This window comes from Larus michahellis, chromosome 6 (genome assembly GCF_964199755.1).
Source record: "Larus michahellis chromosome 6, bLarMic1.1, whole genome shotgun sequence".
In the NCBI taxonomy this organism is placed as follows: Eukaryota; Metazoa; Chordata; class Aves; order Charadriiformes; family Laridae; genus Larus; species Larus michahellis.
Window position 1 is genome coordinate 72007997 of NC_133901.1, and position 23832 is coordinate 72031828.

The 23832-nt window shown below is 43.3% G+C and overlaps 1 protein-coding gene across 3 annotated transcripts in view; it reads left to right on the forward strand.

Annotated features, from left to right (window-relative positions):
- The first annotated feature begins 13293 nt into the window (after window positions 1-13293).
- Window positions 13294-23832, forward strand: part of MGMT (O-6-methylguanine-DNA methyltransferase) — a 175640-nt gene continuing 165101 nt past the window's right edge. For 2 of the 3 annotated variants that reach the window (XR_012587394.1, XM_074589936.1), the window contains exons 1-2: window positions 13553-13680; window positions 23746-23789. Coding sequence is in view for 2 of the 3 variants with exons in the window: in XM_074589936.1 (XP_074446037.1) it covers window positions 23766-23789 (24 nt within the window). In the remaining variant the exon portion in view is untranslated. Of the gene's footprint in view, window positions 13467-13552; window positions 13681-23745; window positions 23790-23832 lie in introns of those variants that run through there. The other variant, XM_074589937.1, reaches the window with a different exon arrangement.

A 23832-nucleotide genomic window follows, 5' to 3' on the forward strand; every position in this document is an offset into this window, starting at 1 on the left:
GGACTGCTGATGACACACGCGCGTCGACGTGCCACCTCGGAGGAGACGACAGGGGCAGGAGGTTTCCCCCGTCACCGGCCAGCGGGCACCAGAGCACACTGCAAGCAAACCTCGGCGCCTTTGCTCGCACTCATTGCTATTCAGCGAATTCCTGGCATCAAGTTCTCATTACTAGTAGGAACACGTGTATCAAAAGTCAGAAAAATTCAGCTCCTCATCCTTGGCCATTAATCTACAAAGCAGCATCGTAGCGAGTTTAATCAGCTCTTTTAAAATTACTTTCCCATTAGTTCCATAAGTCCGCATCTATTTTAGGCTCTTGATATAAACCCCACCAAATATTTGTGGGTAATTCCTGTACTTCTGCTTAGTCTTGTAAGCCCAGAGGAATACACGGCAGGAGATCTCGATCCCGTTTTTAGCCTCCAGCTTCTATTTTGACACCAAACTTCCACTGAGTTGTTAAAAAAAAAAGGCATATAAGCATCTTTGTGGATAGTAACTCTCTTGGTTAAATCTCCCTTTAATCTTTCTTAACAAGTTTATCTCTCCCAAGATGTGATTGTTTTTATTGTTCTTTTTTCAAGGGTGCATATATATCTTTGTGCACGTGGGATGCCTAAAAAATTTTAAAATCACTTCATTCAGATTAAAAAGGATCACAGAAAAATGCATTTAGGGAGTTCTATCAAGCCCTCTTCTTTGGGGAAAAAAAAAAAGGAAAAAAAAGGGTGAATTCTTCATCCCAATGAAGTCAATGTTAAGCCACCCCATTGCACATCATCCAGCCCCTCTCAAGACTGCAATATTTTGTGTCATTCTGCAAATTTTGACTGCATTTTGCTTCCACGCTGTATTTGTCCTTACTGCTTTTCAGAATTCCTTGCTATTTAGATCTTCTAAATGAAACACAGGCTTTCAGAATATTCCATTCAGAAAATTGAATATTTTCAAGTGAAATTTCATTTTGTTTTTCTGTGCCCGCACTTTCAAAGTGAGTCGAGCCTGGGATTTTTCTTAATGCAAAATATATATATATATAATGTTATATGAGGCACAGTGATGATTTTATTCCAGCGTAAATGTCATTCCCACATAGTAATTTCATTTGGACTAGTAGGAGCGACTTTTTTTAGGTGTTTGCACCTAATATTAATGTTAAAACTTAGAATATTTCATGGAAGGATAATGACAGAGCCAATTAACCGGCACTGCAGGATTTACTAGTTTCCATTAGAAATACTGCATCTCTCTACTCTTGCCATCTAGCTAGCTAACATTTCAGAACAAAATCAAGATTTTTATTTAATTTGAAAACGTCTAGAAATATGCACGTGGAAGGGAGGAAACATGCCCACTTCCCCTTAACTCTTTACCTACGAGCGTTGTAGATAAATGCCACTCGCTATCTTGAGGTCAGCTTTGGTTTGAATAGCGCTCCGCATTCCTGAACTCCTTCCCAAATCTCGGGAAGGCAAAGAGAGGAAAACAAATAGCAGATGTGGGAATTGGGAAAAGGAAACGGTCATTTTTCCAGCGTGGGTCATGGAGAATAGATTAGTAAGTCCAGGAGAGTTTAAAGACGCTGGCACCAGCGAGAGAAGCTGGCCTTTGCCCAGGACAAACAGTGCCAAGTTCGTGAGAGTCGGGAGCTCGGTGCGTGTGGCTGGGTGCCGGCTGCCAATTCTGCCTGGTGATCCACATGCCATGGGAATGCCCTTGGCTCGCCTCCTCCGCGGGGCTCCAGCCTCTCCCGATGGCCCCGCCGGGGCTGGACGGATGGACGGACGGCTCCCTTGAGGACAAAGCCAACGCCACACACGTGGGGTTGGACACCCCAGGACAAAGCTGACCCTCCTGCACCCTGCGGGCAAACCCGTCCTGCTTCCAGCGTACACGCAAGGCTTCATGTTGGGACTGCAGCCTGAATCTTCATCTTGGTAATTACTGCTCGTTACAGACTGATGGCATGAAACCTGGCTTGGGAGAGCGAGGGCACGCTGGAAAGCATGGGGTGAATTCTGGGTAAAGACCTGATTTTGTATTTATGTTTTATTGATACAGCAGCATCTGATGCCACTTTAGGTCATGATAAATCTAGGGGATAATAACTTAGTTCAGTAATTCTGAACTGAACAGCAATAGCAATAATAGACTTGTGCATTATTTGATCCACGTTCCTACCGAGGGCAGGCACGGCCCGACTAATGCTGTGGAAGTGAAAATCCAGCTCTGGACACATGAAAAGTGTCCGAGCTGCGGTGGACGCAGAGACCACCCAGCCACCGCAGGACGAATGAGATGTCATCCACGGTATCCCACAGCTCAGGATGTTATTCTTGTGCGGTCCGCAATCAATTACGTCTGTACAAAATGACTACACTCACTTTTTTTGGAGTCTCCGGGAAATCTTTGTTCAAATTGAAGATGGTTTTCTAACAGGCTCCGCTCTTTACCCAATTTTCCAGCTGAGTTGACTGAGGCGCAGGCGGGTCAAAAGGCTTACCCAAGGTCAGGGAGTGAATCAATGAGTTGGGTCAGATTAGATCTCAGCCTGTTCTTCCCTTTTCATCCTTTACCGCTACTGCTAGATCACCATTAGAACCAGGTTAACAAAAATGTCATGGATGTGCTTTAAAAATATATATTTTTAAACTCGTTATCCCAATAAGAATTAAGTTCTTTAGATAGCGTGCTCTATAAGATTAGGTTTCCAGAGGTTAGGCCTTTACTGCAAGGAATTCAATATCCAGCACAATGTAAAATCACCGGCAGGAGAAATATTTTTACTACTGTACAAAAATAATAAAAATGCTGAAAAGTAAAATTCACAGATCAAATGCTGAAGTCCTCACTCAGGTCAAGTTCTGCCTGGCTTTAATTGTATTTTGCCTTGGGAACAGGCTTCAGATCTGGCCATAAATTAGTATGCTGATCCCATGGCATGAATGGCGTTTTATTTACTTATTCCCTGAAATATGCAGTAGAATTCAAGCAGCAGTTAAACTAAAAAGTATCACTCGCCCGAGTCTGAAGGTACTATGGTATTTTTGAGAATAATGTTGGGCTACGTCTTCCAATCAACCGCTATGTAATTTGATAGGAATTCACCAAAAAAGCCCACTTCCTCTCAAGGAATGCGCGTGTTTCCTGAGCTTCAGCCCAGAGGGGCACCCAAAGCACTGGATTTCCAGAAAAACACCTTCCCCCAGAGGGCAGAGGAGACAACGGATGGGTTCCGAAGAGGTTGTGCCATCCTCATCCTCGGAGGTGTCAAGACCAGCTGGGGGAAAGCCCCGAGCAGCCAGGTCTGAGCTGGCCCTGCAGGGACAGGGGGTGGCCTGGAGATCTCCTCCAGTCCAGCCTGGACCATCTTAACGGTCCTACAGCATCACCATATACTATTCTTTTCAGGACAAATTTTTTAAGACCACTTCAGGGGCAATCTGCATAGTCCCCAGCTACCCCTCTGCGCTGCAAGCTCCTCCCTCGCCATCTCTCTAGATGCATGAAGATGTGGTGCAGAGAAAGAGGAATTTAACTTTTTTCACAGCTATTACTACAGAAATAAAACAAAGAACATGTTAATCAAACTGTTGCTTTTTTCCTTATTCACTTTTACGCTACTAAAACCCAGACGCCTTTTTCTAGGCTTTTTGCTTTATAGACAAAGGGGAAAAACTGCTTTGGAAAGTCTTGTCAGGAATTTTATTTTCCCAGTTTTAGGATTCTGACAGGCTCGATCACAGACACACTCGAAACTCTTGGCAAAGTTCAGCAACGAGGAAGCTGCATCTCACCAGTTCTCATCTGCAGATCAAAGCAATTCATTGGCAACATGAAAAGACTGTATTTAAAAACTGACAGGATACCCTTAAAAAAATTAAAAGAACAAGTTTAAAAATTCTGGGAAGAACGCATTTTGAGTTTCAAGCAAAATAAAACAACATCTAAAAAGCAGTATTAAAAATATCCTTAGACTCAAGAGAAATATTTGTATTTGTCCAGTGTTGAAACAATATGCTAATCAACATGATCTCTACTCCATGTTCCAGTTCAGTATAAAACTATTCAACCATTACACCGGGTTAAACTATGCTGATTTTCCTCTTGCACTTGCATAAAGGCCAGTTAAAGCTAAAAGCAGGCAGGGGATGGCAGTGATTTGAAGGAGGCATCCTGAGAGCGGAACAGAAGTTAGGAAGTTTTTAAACGAGATCTGCAAATATAGGAGATAGAGCAGTTGTTCATCGGCTCCTTCTGACTCCTGGTACCTTACCACGTTATTAGAAATATAAATGTTACCTCTTTTTTGAGTAGCACAGCTCCTTTCTTAGTCCTCAGGCTTGCTCTGTAGCTGCCTTTGCCTACGTCTTGGTTTTGTCAGCGCCGGGAGCACAAGGAGGTTTCAGCAGCTGCCTGACCTTTCCAGGGTGTGTGTTTTTACCTTCACTCCCCAGGGACCTGCTTATGCTTAAAATCTGCTGCAGGTTAACTTGAGTTATTTCATGTTACGGTGCTTAATGTCACAAACAAATATTTTTTTTCTCCTGTTGCGGGTCAGTTAGCATTTTAATGTGTTATTAAACTGGGTTAGAAAGCTGAACGTGGGCTAGATTTGCCTCCATGGATGTACACATGGGAGCAGTCCTGTCCCAGCTGCACGTCTCTCACCGGCACCACACATGGATTTGCTGGACCACCGTTTCACTGGCCAGTCCGGCCCAAACCATGACACCACCCCAGGAGCATTTTGGAGGGATGTCACCTCCCGGTGGGTGCGGGAACACAGCCAGGTCCAGTGCACCCAGCCGGGGGACACCCCAGCTCAACTCCATCACAGCCCCAGTTGTCCACCACGGTCCTCTGCACCGACCCCAGACGCCAGCAACTTCCGAGAACAGGCACGGATACAAGCCACAGTGAATTGCACCCATTTTTATGTTTAAAAAATGCTTTTATAGATTTATATAATTTATATATTATATTACTTAGGCTGCTGTTTGAATGGGGAGCTGAACCCAGAGCCAAGCCAAGGCCACTGCGAGGGACAGGGACCCTGAGTACGCCCTATTATGAGACAGCTCATGCTATACAGATATTTAAAAGGAAAAAACTTTAATTTCAAAACAAAAAAAAGGCAGATTTTATTGACACTAAACTGAATGTTGTGGCTGGACAATGAAGTTGTTGATCTCTAGTTCCTTTTTCAAGACGATGATTACAAGCAGGACCGAACATTAAATAGAAACTTGTCCAAATTTTGTTGGAGAAAAAGATGCTCAAAAAAGATAGATAGAAAACAAAGAAAAAGAAGGCAGTAAAGAGTGATCAAGGGAGCAGAGAAAAAGACAGGGATAGGGCCTGACAATCACAACTGATAACGCTGCAGCAGCAAACAGCTCTCCTGGAGAACATACCGATGCTGGATGGCATCAGAGCTTTGTACCAAGTACTTCTGCAACAACTTCAAAGCAGTATTTCCCTGAAACAGGTAATTTCCCCAATGTTTGGTGGCAATAGACAATAAAGAAAAAGAAGATCATTCTCCTTTCTATCTCTCCTACAAAGAACAGTTTGTTCCATCACACTACAGTTCAAGATAGAGATAATACCTATCATGTACACAGGTTCACAACACCAAAAGCAACAAAATAATCCACATCCGATACTTTTTGTTTGTATACGGCCTTCCTGGATTTTGCCTGGCATGCAGTATGTTCATACACTTGAGTCCTCCAAACCAAAGGATGAGCATTGCGCAGTGACTACCTCACCTCACAAACACCTGCGAGGCTCTCCTTGCTCTCACCAAGTCCCCTGTCAATATTCCTTTCAGTGTAAAAATTTTTCTTAATATCCAGTCTAAACCTCCCCTGGCGCAACTGGAGGCCGTTTCCCCTTGTCCCATGGCCTGTTCCTTGGGAGAAGAGCCCGACCCCCCCTGGCTGCCCCCTCCTTTCAGGGAGCTGTAGGGAGCGAGAAGGTCTCCCCTCAGCCCCCTTTTCTCCAGGCTGAACACCCCCAGCTCCCTCAGCTGCTCCTCACCAGACTTGTGCTTCAGACCCCTCACCAGCTCCGTTGCCCTTCTCTGGACACGCTCCGGCCCCTCGGGGTCTGTCTTGTGGTGAGGGGCCCAAAACTGGACACAGCCCTCGAGGTGGGGCCTCACCAGTGCCCAGTACAGGGGGACGGTCACTGCCCCAGTCCTGCTGGCCACACTGTTCCTGACACAGGCCAGGATGCTGTTGGCCTTCTTGGCCACGTGGGCACACTGCTGGTTCATACTCAGCTGCTGTTGACCAACATGCCCAGGTCCCTTTCCACCAGCAGCTCTCCAGCTGCTCTTCCCCAGGCCTGTAGCGTTCGTGGGGTTGCTGTGAAACAGCTCCCTGGGGAAGGGGTGACCCTGGCCAAGTTTTCCTCAGGATCCCCAGCTGTGCTCTTTCCACCCCCCAGCAGCCAAACCCCGAGGACGGCCGTAGATGGGCTAACGTCTGCAAAACTGCCAAACACACAGGAGGTGAACCCCAAGTAGCCCAACACTCGTCAGCTTTCCCTTGCAGGCTCCCCTCAGGGGCTGTATGGATTTCAAGCTTGGGCCCTGGCTGCTCTCAGCTTTTTGGGACGGAGCAGTTTCATCAGTGTGGGATATCAAGGCTCAGAGCCCAGACTCGAGCTCCTGGGTCGCCAGGCATCTTGGCAACAGAGGTCCAACGATCTGACCCTCCAGCCTCCTAAGGGACTCATTGCTTCCCCTCGGCTGCCCAAGCACACAGCCACTTGCCATTGGATTTTCATGAAAGCATGAGGACAATGTGAAAATAGGAGTTTTGACTGTTTTCGGCAGCTACGTGATGAGGTTTGCTGGCACTCTGAAGATTACACAAGGCTGGAGTTATACACACAGTTTATAAAATCACACAGAATTCATACATTTTACATAGACAGGCTCCCTAAAGTGTCACACCATATTTTAGCATCTGAACTTACTGTGATTCAGTAAAAGAATCCTGTTCCTCTGCAATGGATCTTGGGCTCTGCAACCTCCTACACATGCATATATCATCATTGACTTCCAAAAGAGTGCTGTTGGCTTGAGGGACAGAGGTGTACCTCCTATAATGGTATATACTACATTCTGCAGCAACCTTTCTTCTCATATTTCAGAGTTGAAAAAGGCCTGTCAAAAAGGGGCTATTATGAAAGGGAATTTGAAGACATTCATAAACATCTAGACAGAAAATTGCATTTTCAATATGAGAACCTCAATAGTTAAGGCTACATTTGGGAGATCACTATGGCCCTCTTATTTTCTGCTTACGCTGTCAAAGTTTGAATTCATGTTGGGTTTTTGAGCAATTCAAACAAAGGATACTTTCATAAACATCCATTTCATAAACTACAGCATATCTAATTCTTTGGGTTCTGAAGGCTGAGCTGAATGTAGTGTTTGTAGTCTACTGAGAATATGTCTGGAAAACATAAAACAATCTACTAGGTAAGTTACAAAGCTGTTGACATAGGGAATGAAAATGGAAATTCTGTAGTAGTCTCCTACATCCACAGTTTTACGCTATACTTTGCCTGATGTTAGCTGATTGGTGCAGTATATCTTGATGTTAGTATCCCATTTCAGAAATGTTCTGACATTATCTATTTGGCAGTTTGAAAAATAGTATCAAACTCCCCATGCATTTGAGCGCCCGTTTCAACACAGCAATCATAATATCCATTTCCATCGATGCAAGAGGCAGGTTAGTACCAACTTCAAGTGGATTCATTTCTAAGACAACAATACGTGATTCTACAAAATGCACAAGTACACGCACACACTGCTTGGCTAGAAAGACCAACAAGAATTAACCTGATTTAATTTCCAGTGCCTCCCGGTAAACACACAGCTTCATTTGGTAGCAAGTGTGCCCCTACAAAGTAATTGATGCCACAATAACACGGATAATTGTGGGCACCTCACCTGCCCACGGCATAGGACGGAACGCAAGGAGGCATCTTCATTCATTAAAAAAGAATTATTAAGAATATTTTTCAAATAATTTACGATGATTACAAAGATGGGCAAGTCTCTCAACAGGCTACAGTAACCCAACCACTTGAAGGATGTGCTCTATTGCAAATATGCTTAATATGTCAATAGGAAAAAAATATATGCTGTAAATTTTGCTGTAATAATTATTGGAAATGCTTGAGCCTTGCTGGAATTTGGCAATGGCTGCAAATGCTCCACTAAATATAGGACTCCAGGCACACTTAAATTAACAGGAAATTTATCAGTGGCCTTATTGACCAAAAATTCCTCTTATTTAACATTTATAAGCCTTTTTACCACACAAATTTCTCTGTAGCATAACAGATAAAATTTATACTGGTTAGCTTCACCAATATTGTCAAAATATTTTCCAACAACTTCTGGAATAGAGCAGCCAGGAGATAACTAATCCGACTGAAGTAGGGCATATGAAACACCATAACTTTTTATGTTTTTGCCCTAAGAAAACGAAGCCAATCTCTGCTAATATCCCTTTCATTTACACGGTTTGCTACTAGATTTCCCTAAAGGCATTAGTGGCTGGCAAACAACTCCCAGCACCTTGATTACAGGAAATCATATTTCTCCCAATGCCAAGCCTCTTCATAAGTACTGAAAATGGTTTGCCTACTAAAATACATTTTCTTAACCTACCAGTAATTCTACACTTCGAACCACCCAATTTCCTTCCTCTCCCATGCAGGAACCAGTTGTATTCCTGCTCAATATATCCGGACTCCTAGCTGACTCTTTGTTTTTTTAATGGAGATGAGTCCATGCTTCCACGTTTGAAAGTGGAATCAAACAAGCTTGGAGAATGTTTTGGGGGAAGAGAAAAAAAAATTTATTAGCAGGGATTACAAACTATTTCAGAGACGATGGCAATTTACAAAGTACAGATCTTTATCTGCATTCCCTCCAATTTCAAGAATTGCGGAGATTAACTGCAGAGACCCAGACTGCTCCCATTTTTATGCAAGGATGATACTCTCCTCTTATTGGAGTACCAGCGTTCTTTAATAATCTCAGCTGCCACTGGAAACGATGTGCCGTCACCAGTGATTCTTATAGGTCTCCACATTTTGCTACAAACAGGCCTTCAAATCTCCACACTGCTCCCACCCAGACTGAAGAATGAGCCTTAGAAAACCACACTTCTTCAGAACTACCCCTTAGACCTCTTTTCTTACTACAGATTGTATCCCACATCATCAAAATTTAACTCCTTTTGCCATTCCCAGAAACGCTCGCACTCACATACCCACCCAGACGCAGGCTCCACTTCCCAGTGCCCCAGGTGTGTGCTTCCCAGCATTTCACACCAATTAAAATACACGGACAAACTCCCCTAATGTGCTGCAAACAAAAGTCTGGTCTAAGAGATTATTCCCGTTATTAAAAACCTATTTTGAAACCAGATTCGGCATGCTTTTCACAAACACACACATACACACTCTCCTTCAGGGCCAATTAAAGCACATAACGTGCCCGGATCAAATAGCTAGCTCTGTAATGACATGAACTTTCCAGATTTAAATTTGCAGGACACATCCCTGCTGTTGAGAAAATGCAAGCGTCTTGGCAAAGGAAATCACAGTTTCTGGTTTCATTCAGCCTTTTTTTTTTTTCCTGGTGATTATAAATGTGAAAAGCAAGACTTATTTACTTGCTCAAGTGAAATCATACAAGGTTACATTACTGCACTTACTCACAGCTGAGGAGGTTCATGCGGAGAGGTCACAGGAGCATAGGAAGTGATCGAGGCCAGATTCTGACTCAGTAAGGCACACACACACAAAGGCAGATATATATTATGCCTGTGCTCCAATCTGACAATCTTCTCGGGGGGGAAATTAAAGAACTACAAGTGAGGTCCAAATCACAGTGATTTTCAATCCTACATCTTCCCTGAGACTCCATCTGTTTCTCTCTCCAGCTAGCAAGAGGGTAGTTACAGCTCCAGTGCCCAAGTTTCTCTTCCACAGCAGATGTTGCAGAAAGGAGATGCTTTCAGAGGTTAGTCCTTAACAAGGAATTTAATCCAGGCTGAAATATTTGTGAATTCACAGCTCAAGGCATTTAATAAAAACCTCCTTTCTCAGTTTTTCCATCCCGCCCCATTACATTCTGTGACCCCAAAGTTCATGGATTGGTTTAAGCCTTAGTTTACTTGGAAGCAAACCCACGTGCTGTCACTGGAAGGGCATTTTGCACTCAACTGCAGACAGATGTTCCAGTGCTGGGAAAATACTGCCCTGTACCTGAAATCGCCATGTTAAATGAGCAGTGTCTTACAAGCAGCAGACTTAATAACAAATAAAGAACTGAAAGAAAATGCCTTGAACGAAAAACAAAGACATGGGACATGACCTGGAAAACATTTTAGAAAATTTGTATCATCTTACAGTATCAGTGTTATGAAAATTTCCCCATAAGCTTTAGTACTAGTGAACCAGACTGGCTGTGTCATAACTGAATGCTGGAAAGTCCTAGGAGGGCCTAGTGGCCCTCTAAGATAATTACTAAAGAAGTCCAGCAAAATACACCAACTACAGTGCTAGGAACAGGTCCAAATACGTGAAAAAGGGGAGATATATATTTATATGTTATGTTGACACTGATGTCATTGACCAGCAATACATCTAATTAGGAACAGTCTCCTCAGCCTTGCTCTTGTTAAAGGACAGATGAGGTGGGAATTCAAAAGTTCAGTGGTTGAAATTATAATGGCGCTACTTAAAGTAACAATGATCAAAATCTGGACAGCAGAAGGATTTGAGGAGATCTGAATAAGATGCTCATAATTATGAGGACAGAGTGAAAACCCATCAGGAGTACCTTTTTTGCCTCATTTACTAACAGACATATTTGACACCCCATCAAGTTACAATGAAGTAAAGCTAGAAACAGCGCAGAGAAACACTTCTTTATTGTGCAAACAGACAACCTGTGGATCCACTACTGAAAACCACGACTCTAGGTTTTAAGACACTCTGGATATCACACATTCCCTATTCAAACCTGTTATAATGCAAACTACAATCATATTAAAGATAATCAATTTTCCTGCTTCAGGCAATGAGGAGATCACCTTGGGAGAGGAGTCAGAAAAGACTAATACATATTTTGGGGAAGTTTCCACCTACAGTAAAGTTTCAGGAACTGGCTACTTTTGAGAAAAGGCTATCAGGACAGAGAGATTTCACGCAGTTTAGCATTGTTTCCCTTTAATATGGCATTCTAATATTTTCAAATTAAAATACATTCATTTTCAAGAGATAAAACACCAGACTGAAGTGCTAAAAATGGTACACTAACATTCACTAATACTTGAGAGGTACTAATGAATAGTAAATTCTGTCAACTGAAACTAGAAAAAGAACAGAAGATTGTTTAGAAAGGAAGATTGCGGAGACCAGCTTTCAGAACAGTTGGTTTATAAACACGCTTTGGTTTGGGCTTTTTTGCCAAGCAGCAGGTCCACCTCTTATTGCAGAAATCTCCACCTTCCTTCCTTTTAATTCACATACTAGACTTTTAAATGTCTGAGAAAATAAAATAAAAATCAGGGTTTGAGGAGTTTGATATTTACATTCTAAAATAATAACTATCTCTAGGGTATCCCATCCAGTCCAGAGCTTACTGATGTGAAGAGATCTTCCATTTAGAGATGAGATCATCTTCACATAAGCCATTGCACTTGTATGGGGCATGCGATGGCAGTACCTTTTAATTGACCATTAATCCGGGCTTCATTAGAACTACTGAAAAGCTTCATTCTCCTTGTCAGCATACGGCATCATGCAGCTACACAACAGTTTGAATCATCTGTTCACTAATGGCTACTGAAAAGCTAAGTCAGAGAGATGAACTCTGAATGCATAAAGAAGAAAACATGAACCAGAAGCCTGTAACGCTGTAACCTGTATCAAACATGGAATACCTTTTAATGTATTTTTGCTTTATTGTAATATCATTTCTTTGCTGCTTTAAATGAAATTCTCTCCATAAACCGTTCATATCATGAGAACAGAATTTGATTTATCATTGTTAAACCATTTATATTAACTGTACTTCATCCTTCATAGATCACACAGATTCCCAGATCACTTCTATCATCTTGTTCAAATTTGGTGCGTTTGCAGGTTGCGATTAGCAGGGTGGTGTGGAAGCTCTGGACATTTTTATTACCTGAGAACAGTTTCAATGGTGACTTTTGGCCAATGCTTCGCCTAGGTAGACAGTAAAGAAAGTAAGACAGGGTGGTAAACATTCCTTGCTTACATTTCCTTGCGAGACTCAAGGTTAACGGCCCAGAAAGCAAAAGGGAAAACTAGATGTCATGTTAAAAAAATTACCTCTAAAACCAGCAGGAGTGTCTCAGTACCATCACACACCCCTGTGAGCCGTTGCCTTTTTGTCAGCTTGCACCAACTGCAACTATCACAAAGGTATTTTCAATTACATTGGGGAAACTTCTGCATTTTGGACCATATTTTTTTTTTAGACTCAGATTTAACATACTCACTAACTTGATGCCATTTTATTTACAGTGTTTTTTATGTCCACTTTATTTACAGAAAAAAGGATTTCCAGAATACTGTAATGACTTTTTGAAAATTGTTCTAACCTTTCCCAAGTGGATTCCTCCATTTTGTGATAGCTTCTGAGTCATACAACACAACTAATAAAATTTTTGCTGATATAACTCAGATTAAGATTCAGACAGTGAAAGATTCTCTGGCTTGAAAATTAGGGGTTTCTTGTTACAAACTTTACTGGCACTTTTTGTCCTGTTTTTTTTTTTTATGACCTCAAATAAACCTCACCCCACAGTCTGCTTTCCTCTGGCATTTCACACCCTCTGAGCTCCTCCGCGTCTCCTCTTTCAGGAATTGTATTTGCCAAACGCTTCCCCCTCTGCAAACTTGGAGCCAATCCACTGTCCCCACCCTTACCCCTTCGAAAATGACTGAAAAAGGCCGATTTCTGGATGCTGACAGCATTTGCTTATTGCCCTTCATCATCCTGCCCTGAAGTGGGAGCAGGACAAAGGACGTGCCTAGATAAATTTTAAAAACCGCATTTCAGTGATAAGGCCTGCATTTTGCTTCCTAGACAAGATGGGTTTTGCTCAGCAGCCACGCACATTCCAGCACCTAAAAGCAGGGCTGAGGTGTCCCACGGCCCCAAGGGCTCAGCACCCTGCAGCTCCGGCTCCTCCTGCCTCACCGCCCGTTTTGGGACGGACTTTGCCAGAAATCCCCATTTCTGACCACCTGTGTGACTTGCAGCCACCGCCCCGGCTTTCAGGTGGGCCGCATCACCCGGGGCGGTCAGCACCTGTCGCCCCGGCCACATAAGCAGGGCGAGGGGGCAGACGAGCCCCCTAGGGCCCAGCATAGAGCGGAACGAGGTAAGCGGCCCTAGGCGAGGCCCGAGACCAGCAGGCCGCACCGGGGCTGGAGCCGAAGCTCGCTCCCGTTTCCGGGCTACAGGCCCGGGCGGGCGGCTCCGCCCCGGCGGCGCCACAGGCCCGGCCCCCTCCGTGCCGCCGCGCTGTTTGCGGGTGCCGCGGAGCGCTGTGGTGGTTTCTTCCCGCCGCTCTCCCTCCTTCTCCTGGCGGGCAGGTGCGCGGGCAGGCCGGGGAGCCGCGGGGCTCCGGGGCCCGGCGGGACGGGCTCGGGGCGGCCTCCGCCGGCCTGGCCCGGGCAGCGCGGGCGCCTCATGGCGGGGACGTGAGGGGGGGCAAGATGGCTGCGGGCCGTGTGGCGGGCTGGGGCCGGCGGGAGCCGCTGGTGCCAGGGCTGCCCCTGGGGCCTCCTGCGTCCCCCGGAGCAGCTGGGGCAGCGGTGAGCGGTCACAGACCCCTCACGCTTGTCTCTGCGCTGGGGTTTTACTTGTCCAGCCTGGGGAAGAGAAGGCTCCGGGGAGACCTTCCAGCCCCTTCCAGGCCCTAAAGGGGCTCCAGGAAAGCTGGGGAGGGACTCTGGAGCAGGGAGGGGAGCCATAGGATGAGGGGGAACGGTTTTATACTGAAAGAGGGGAGACTGAGATGAGATCTGAGGCAGAAATTGTTTGCTGTGAGGGCAGTGAGCCCCTGGCCCAGGTTGCCCAGAGCAGCTGTGGCTGCCCCATCCCTGGAGGGGTTCAAGGCCAGGTTGGACGGGGCTTGGAGCAACCTGGGCTGGTGGGAGGTGTCCCTGCCCAGGGCAGGGGGTGGCACTGGGTGGGCTTGAAGGTCCTTTCCAACCCAGACCTATTCTATGACTAATCTTAACAGCCTAACAAGTGATGTGGGCCTGTTTGCTGCCCATTATCCATATTCAGTGACACTCGCAGGCCTTAGGAGAGGAAATATCCCTATTTTGGTGCCAGGGCCTTTGCCGCCAGAGCGGGCAGTAGGCACATGTGTTGGTTGGCAGCCATTCCCCCAGGGAAGTGCTGGTTGTAAAGCTTAACCCAGGCTCGTTGTGAGCTGGCGTGGGTGCTGCTCCTGCCCAAGCCAGCTCTGCCAAGCCTTTCCCTTGCCCGGGGGAAGCAGTTCTGTGGCTGCTCTGAGAGCCCAGGCACTCCTAAAAATCTGTCGGCTTGCATCGCACTGCAAGGGGCGAATGGATGGCAGCACCCTGCCTTCTGGCAGCAGCTTGTGGTCAGATCAGATTAGCATGAAACTGTGCTAAAACAATGCATGTCAAATTGATATCAACATAAAAAGGTCCTTTTGCTGTTGATGTAAAAGCTAAGCTCTGCAACTGTTTGTAAAATAAGTATGATATTGTAACTGCACACAGTTTTTAAAACACAGTAAATGTAAAAGATGGTTTATTTTTTTGCCCCCAACTCCCAAATAAACCTGTTACTGAGTTGTATCTTATTTTTCTGAAATGGAGCTCTTATTAAATGATAAGATGCGGTCTCTACAGTGTTTCAAATAGGAAAGCCTTCCATTATAAACTGGGCCGTAACATTGACTTTAGAAATGACTGTCACAGCGTAACTCTTGAGTCCAGGCTTGTGCTCCCCCTGCACAGAAGACGAGGGTTATCTTCTGGAGGGGTCTGTTTGGATGACAGGGTTCCCTTGTGAACCTGATGGAGGTTTTGGCCTCTAAGCCCTGCCTGTCTCCCTAATGCCTGGGGGACCAAAACTGGCAGTGTAGGAGTTTTCCTCCCTGAACTGCCTCCGTGGCCTTTGGTCTCCCTTGCTTTCATGGAAATGCAGCTTAAGTGGAACCATGATTGCGGATCTCCTGGTGCATTACGATGCCTCCCTGCCCTGTGGTGTGGAAGCCCACAGAAGGTCTCGTGAGCCAAAAGTCTCCTCCAGCTGCTCTGTTCCCCTGCCTTGTGCACGGGCACCCATTTGCAAAGGTTTCTGTATGGTCTCTGCAGGAAGAAGTGAGCAGAGTCAATGTGTCCTTACATCTGCCTCTAGTGTCGAGACCTGAAGGGTTGGTGAACATGGGACAACCTGGCTCTGGTTTTTAGGCTAGCGCTTGCTGCCTTGGAAAAGAGTCATAGATACCACAGAGTGTCTTATTTTAAACCCAAGTTATTTCTTCAGGTCTTAATTTTGTGTTGCAGCTTTTGCCCTCTTGAACAGGTCCCCCTCCTCTTTCTGGCCTGATTCATCTTTTAAGTTCTTTAGTGTGTGTTTGACTGCTATGGTGGTTGTAAAGCTTATTGTCTCGGGGGCAAAAATCCCACCTGTGTAATGCAGAATACTTCTGTCTAAAAACATCCAGTTATGTGAAATTTGCCAAGTTGCTTATTTGTTTTGTCGTGAATGTTGGTCTGTGACATAATTTTTCCAAGTAAAAAGTTTTGTTAGTATCAAATCTGGACAATTCTACTAAAAGCCTCAAGCTTCAGAGGAAAAAAAGATGTAGCCATGTGAGCTTGCAAGGTGGCTTTAGCAATTCCTATCCGCATTCTGATCCATGACAAGTTAATTACACCAATTACACCAGCAACTGAACAGCAGCTCTATAGGAAACTGTTGTAGTTATATTGCAACTTGTGTTACCGTGACTACTTTATCTCTTGATAACTCTGTAATTAACTTGTCACCACTGTTTAATGCTTAACGTATGTAGAGAATCAGTTAATGGCATCACTAAAGGGATAGTAGCCTGAAGGAGAAGCTCATGCCCTTTGGGAAGGTTATCGGGGTTTCCTTGAATGGCTAATTTAAGGACTTGTGCAGAAAAAGTATTAAGTTTGTTATGGGAAGTGTGGATAAGATGGAAAGGCTACACTGGAGAAATTCTGTTTAAACTGACTTTGGTGACAGGGGAAACTGGTAGAAGAAACAGTACTGCAAAAAGCCAAAGGAGAACATGTTGAAGATGTGGATGACTGTTCTTGTAGTATTCTTTTCCTGTGCAATTACGGTTTTGGAGGAGCGAGAACAACTGATGTTCATGAATTAAACCTCGGCATGCTGGGTGCTGTACCCACTCGTGCTCTAACTAGTGCAGAATTCCCCTGTGAGCCCTGTCCTCCACCTCTGATACCAAAGGTGACATCCTCACTCGTGGTGACCACAAGTTGGTTTCAGCAGTGATGGTCGTTCTAGGGTTAGTGCTGTAAGAGCCTTGTAGGAACAAATTGTGGGTCCTGATCTGTTGAGGTGTTTAGCATCAGCCTCAAGACTAGTGAGCCATTCTGCCTGGGATGCGGCTGGCCTAAATTGAACTTATTTTCTGCAAAGGCAGTGAGGCCAAAAAAGCCTCGCTGCTTGTGATAGTTGTTAACGTCTCTCATTTTATATTTCACAGAACAATACGTTAAATTCTGAACGTGTGGAACTTCTAAATAAGTCCTGAAGGCATTAGTATTCAGTCTGACGCTTTTAAAGGTTTCCTGTGTTAGAATAATTTCCTGTTTGTAACTTGAGTGAAGTCAGCAAGTGCCTAAGCCAGTCTGTATTGCCTCTTCCCAGAAGTTGTTGGGTGAAGCTGAATACACATGCCACCAATCGCATAACTCGTAAAAGCAAGCGCTTGTTAAATCTATTTGTTTTTATTATGGACATCGATCTGCCAGTCGCAATAATGCATTTATGGACATTTTTCTGCAAGCGCAGCGCTGGTGGCAGTTTTTACTGACAAATTGAGTCATATGGACAGTAGTTCAAAATACGCTTACTTTATTGACGGATTGTGCAATTCTCTAGTTTACTGAGTGTTCATAAGATATCTGGACTGGTGAAGAGAATGTAACTAATGGGAAAATGTAGGGCAAAGTTTTAATTTCAGAAGGCTTGAAATCTTTTAGGTAGTGACAGGTTTCAGCGTGTCTCTTGTCTGGTTTTGCAAACTTTTAACTTCTTCATTAATGCCATAATTAAAAAGCAAAAGGCCTGATTTGGTGTTCCTACTGCAGACTTCTAGTTCTTGAGTTTCTTACCCCTAGTGATAGCTGTGAAGGTTGCCATTCTACAAATCTGTGCTGGCAAGGGCTTTGGTTGTGCTAATTTATCTGAAGGTATAATGAGCAAAACCTTCTTGACATAAGAAAAAAAATCCTGTCTTAAATTTTGTTTACTGTAAGGCTAACATTATCATCCAGCACAGGTGCGTTTGGGCCAGCATTAAGTTAAATATACATCTGGAGGAGCAACCAAAGTATAAAATCAGACCAAACCTATATTGAAGTATTTTCCAGAAATACAAAATGAAATTTTAAAATTGATCTACTTGTGTGGTCCAGACCACTATTGTTTAAAAAGTCAATTGTGATTGAATGCCAATAAAGCTTGTATGGCTTTGGAGTTTTATGGAAGTTGAGTAATTGTGAAAACTTGTCTTTGGAAATTTGTCACTGTTTTGATGCTTTTTCCTAATCCTTTTTCAAATTTACTATTTTATATCAGCAGAGCAAAAGCACCCTGTCCTGATATCTGTCAGGACCATGCTATCTATTTTGATTTAGATTGTACTGAATTAAATGGTATAAATCACTGCAGGTATCTTTTCAAGACACTTGTAGGACTTGGATGTGCAGCTGAAATTCTCCCCAACACAGTAGAGGTTCTGAGGGTGATTTAAAACACATCTGAACAAGTCACCTTTAATCTCAAGGAGGGAGAGGGGAGTTCATCGGTACAAACGTTCTGACTTCCCCTCTGCTTTCCAAGTAAAATAGTAGTAAAATAGTGATACTGATAGAGGGCCTGTGGTCTGGAGCAGCTTGGCCAAGGGGGAGAATTATTCTTTTATAATCCTGCCCCTCTCAAAGCAGGAGCTGATGGCATCCGGAGAAGCAGCATGTGTTGGCTCGGATCGCACTGTGTTCGCTACCCAGCGCGTAGCTGAGCTGTGGCTCTTGGAAAAGGCAGCCGGGGATGCTGTGTTTGGGCTCAGGGAGCTCAGGGATGCTGTGTAACTGGCTTTTATTTTACATTCCAAAATCCCACTTCTGACTCGGAAAGTTTGAATCCCACTTTTTTGGTGGGCATGGTGGTATGCCAGTGAAAATCACTATATGCTTGGCCTTGTTTTTGTAGTGCTCCGTAGCTATGTGCTGTTGAAGATGGGATGCTGAAGAGATGGGCTTTTGGTCTTACCTGATGGCTGCATTTTCAGGTTTTAATTATTACTCAAATGCCACTTTTTGGTGCATTATGATCAGATTAATGAAATTGGTATTTTAGTGAAGTAGTATATATTAGCAGCGCAGCCCACTGAAGTCAGATTTGCTTTGTTTTCTGAATCATGCCATCTACATGCTCCAAGTGCAAATTTAACTCCCTCCAGGTAACTCTGCAGTAGCAGATAGCAAGTATGACTGCTGTCTTGTAAATGTTGCTGCTGCATAATCATCATTCACTAATATTTAAATTATCTGACTGCTTTAGATCAGTCAGTACAATGTGAACAATAACATTATCTTTGATTGTTTGTATATTCAAGTATGCAAGTCTGTTAGTTAGTTAAACTTTTTAATAAACACCTAAAGTATACTTAAGGCCCTGTTAAAAGATGTTTTTTTCTTGTTTCACATATGAAAAGCACAAGATGGAATGTACAGCACCTAAAAATACAGATGAAATGTGCAGACTTGCTTTGGCGGCAGCGGGCTGGCAGTGTTGACGGTACATTTTTAGATTGGCGGCAGTGTCCTGGAGAAACAATTCACACCACTTCATTTTCCCTTCATCTTGCTCCATTGAAGTATGATCAGATCTAACATAGTGGGAAGGGTGGGGAGAAAAGGGAAATCCCTTGCACAGTCTCCTGTTGACACCACAAATACCTCTGGTTGTTTGCTGACTTCAGTCTGTGAAATACCAAGATTTTTGGTTAGTTGATTCAGAAATGAGATTGACTTTATTCAAACTGGCTGTGTTTTTTTTTCTCCCCCCCCACCCTGCTTCTCTGGAAGGACAGGCTGGGTCTGCAGCCAGTGTTGTGCTTTCAGAACGTGAAACTGAGACCCAACAAGGCAAAGTGCTTAATCTGAGAGAAACTTTTAATATATACTTGTGGTTTTTTTAAATAGAATGATGGAACTATTTTGTTTTCGCTAGTTACATGAGTCGCATGTTAGTGAGCGCACCTTGTTTTATGTTACTGGTAATACGTATGGCCTGGATTTGAACGCTTTTCAGTTGTCTTTTTGTGCCGCTATATTTGATTCCATAGTGAGAGTTTCTAAGAATATGATTAACCCTATGGGTCATCTTATAATGTAATTATTAATGATTGATTCTGTTTATCCTTGAAATCAATAGGAGAAGCAATATGGTTTGGCATATATTTGGGGTTGATTTCTAACATTCAGTAAACATGATCTTGTGACAAGACTAGTATTGGTTTATTACTCAGAACATGTTTGATGAATCTGAAGTGTGTAATTAGTTTTATATAACGATGGTGATATGTGGTGGTTTTTACATGACTTATGTTAATATGGCCAATAGTGTTAACATCCCCTGCCACTAATAGTTAGGGTGGGGATGTATAGTAATTGATCTTCCTGGGAGTGCTGTAATGTAAAAACAATTCAGGCTGTTTGAAGTATATTTTACAAGTGTGCATAGGGCCTTTGGGATGTTATACTGAAAAACCCAATTGTACAGTTACCATGGGAACCCAATTAGAATAGATTGCTTGAGTTTTTTTCAGTCTTTCATCTTGACCAAAAATCTAATGTACTTTAAATGTTTTCATATGGAATTTTATTCATATACTGACTTGATATAATAGCTGTTTTTAAATTTTAGTGCTGAAACCAGAGACTATTATGTTCTGCGGATCCTGAGGACTTGTCTTTCAAGGAGAATCTTCCTTTAGTGTTTAAAAGTTGATGAACTGAGAAAAATACTTTTTAATGAATCTAAGAGTTCTTACTGTAGTGTTGCTGTCACATGTACTTTTCAGGCTCCTGTCCTGTGAAAGTAAACAGGAGAGTATCTTAAAACCCAAGGACTTCTGTTCTAGACCATCAACAAAATACAGCTGAGATTTTTCGTGGATCTGATTTTTGATGTAACCTCTGACTTTTCATTAGATTTTTGGTCTATTGACATATTCAAAGGTTTCGAATGCTCACAGGGTGGGTCTGTGATATATTAGGTTCCTGTACCATCTCATCTCCTCCTGTGCTTGGGCTCCTATTCAGCACCTGAGGGCATTTCTGTATCTTCCCAGTGTGTCAGGAGTAGCCCGCTGCCTGGCTACTCGTCAGTGTAGCTTCAGCCTCAGCACAGGTCTTGGGTGGGAACAGAAGTTCTGGGGAACTTGGGCATGTATTGATTGAAAGGCCAAGGGGAGCTGAGGCAGGAGCTGTGATCCCGCAGCTCAGGTGTGAGGCAGGAGCTCAAAGGAGATGGACTTCATTGGTCTGAGTCAGGCAGCTCTGAGCTAGTGAGGACAGGGGCAAATTAGTCTTATTTTTTTTCCTCTTTTCTGATTATCCTACTCTCTGCAAAAGCAGGAGGAAGTTGTCCATTTTGGTGAAGGGGTTATTGTCAATAAGGTTTCAGTCTTTTAAGGTGAGCTCAGTGATTGTGGTGTCTCAGTTTCTGGAAGGTGATCCAGAATGAGGTATCGTGATTGAATTTGCTCAGTGGCAATTCCTGTGCCATTCAGAAGAGGTATTGGGTTCTTACCTTCAAAATCAGCCTTAGGGGAACCTGTTAGCTCAATGTGAAAAGAAGTTAGTAGTGCATATATTGGCCTCTTTCAACAAGACAGTCTTTGCAAGGCTGAGATGCATTTTGGAGGGATGGTTTGGACTTTGCTAGCCCTCTGACTTATAGCAGTGGTCTTGTATGGTTTTCCCTATCTAGCTGTAGGTAGTCTTCTAACCACCTTAGTCTTGGGCGTTACTGGCTTTGCCCAGGTTACCTGTCATCAGAGGAAAGCCATTCTGGACCAGCAGATGCTTGAGCTCAGCCTGCGGCAGAAGTAGGTCATGAACATGAATCTGTCTCCGACCCTCCTTAGGCACTGTGCAGCCTTTTGGTTAATTTGTCCTTCTCGGCTCCCAGCTTCAGCAAGGTTGGTCTTGTGAGGTGGTAGCTAGTCCTTTCGTAAGAATCCTTTCTCTTAAACCTGGAACCCATTTCCTGTTCCTGTCGAAGTCCAATCTCCTTGAAGCTGGGCTTAGCTTTGCCACCAGGTATGGCATCCCTTGGGAGCTCTACGTGCTTACACTCAAAGTCAGTTTGTATTCCCTGGTTCAGCAGGTCAAAAATACCATTGGTGAAGACTTTAGCAAACACAGATGCGTGTAAAGTTTTCCTGTGCTGGAGGAGAAGTTGGATATCTTTACTCATGGAATAAAGTCTCACTGGAGACTGTTGCATTGAGGAAGTGTCAAGGAGAATTGCCTAAAACTATGGAAGAAATTTTTGGTGACTGATCTGGATTTACTCTTGAGCTCTGGGTGGATTACACTTAAAAGTATGTGAGCAAAAGTATCCTTATGGGGGTACTGCAGAGATTTTTAGGTACACATTAATATATTGTGTGGAACCTGGCTAGCGATTAAAGGGCTGTCGTCACCACAAATTAGATGCTGTTTAAAACAACAACTTGAAATTTAACTTGATTTTGGCATTTGGCATGGTTTCTTTCATAAACAGGGAGAGAGCCTGTGTTGCAAGTAAATATAAAACAAAACTTTGTTATGAAAAGGGATGTTTCCTGACCAGATTTGTTTCAGAGGTGTCTGCTGAGCTCCTTCACGGCCATCCCCGACAGTCTCAACACGTTGTCCCCAGCCATCTCAGCAGCTGCTCTGCAACTTGGCCTCTTGGGGACGCGTGGTGAAGGCAGAGGCCAGACACTTACTCCTGGGTATCTCTATGTAACGTGGGCTTAATTCGGGGCACTTACACACCACTCTTCTCTTTGGCCTTTGGCGCAGGTTTGAAGCAAGCTTCTAGATAAGTCTGCTTTTCAAGGCAAATATTCAGCTTTACCCCTCAGAAAAATCTGAAAAAGCTGAGTGTTGCTATGCGCCTTGAAAGTCAAAGCTCTGAACTGACAATGAAATAAATTCCTATTTTATTTTTAGCTCTGTCACAGGTATTTTAAGTAATATTATTAGATAGCTCATCTGCCTGACTTAGTCACGTTTGCAGATGGAATGAGTGATCTTTGCAATGCCTACCTTGCAAGGGTATGATTGCTAGAATATTTAAAATACTGATTATTCAGGATTTTAATTTAAACTCTTAAAATAATTGAGGTGTAACATTAAGATCAAATATTACTGTTTTCTTGTAAGTAGTTTGGAAGTGGCTGTGAGTTCTGCCACTGCCTTGGACTTCAAGGCTTGATTTGTTTGAGAGGACCTGGAAAGCCTCAGGTATTCATATAATTTCTTTTAAGAGGTTTGTCATTTCTTAAGCAGATAGTTATCTTCTCCTGTGGAGCAGTGAATTCCTCGATTTCAGGAAATCGCAAGATTTCCATTGTGAGTCAGGACTCGGAGGCTGAGCTTTGGCAGAGAGTCTCCCTGATTTTTGAAAATGTAATGTTTTGTAGCACATCTTCGCAAAGGTGCAGTGATCTTAGCTAAATAGCACTGAAAAGAAAATAAAGGGGGGGAAACTAAGTAAATGCCAAGGAAATAGCAATCATCCTTTACTCCAAAGGGGAGAGCAGAGAGGAACCTGTTGTATTTTTTGTTAATGACATAAATAATCATATTATTTAAGGCTAGAATTACAACAATTGAAGTTAATGTTTCTTAGTGTTTTGCAATTTGTACTTTCAAACCCAGAATATAACTAAGAAGGGCACTTGCTTTCATGCCTTAAAATGTGTTATTTCCTAAATCACAAAAGGCTGTTTATTTTACGAAGTAACTCAGAAGTGCATTATTGCCTGTACGAATATTTCTTAAATTAATACTGTATCTTTTAAGACATTCTTATTCAAAATATCAGAGTTGTGTAGTGCTTGTTATGGAAGAATTCTTCATTGTGCTGTCTGTTGATCTTTTGTTTGACTCATAACAAGTGGTAGATGACCTAATGAACATTAAAATTTCTGGTCGCTTGAGGAAAAAAAAAAGGAAATCAAACTCCTTTTTGAAATTATGTATACTGAAACTCAGAGCTCATTTAAAGAAAAGATACAGAATTAGTTAAGAGAAATGACGCTACTGGCATACAGTTCTTCCCGTGGAATTCAAATTAAATCTCAATCTAACTGGGAATTGTTTTCCTTACAGGTGGAGACCTTTCATCCACCATGGCATCAAGGCTTGTTCCAAAAGTAAGTTTCTCGTGAAATACCCTTGCATTTAGGTGTACATTGA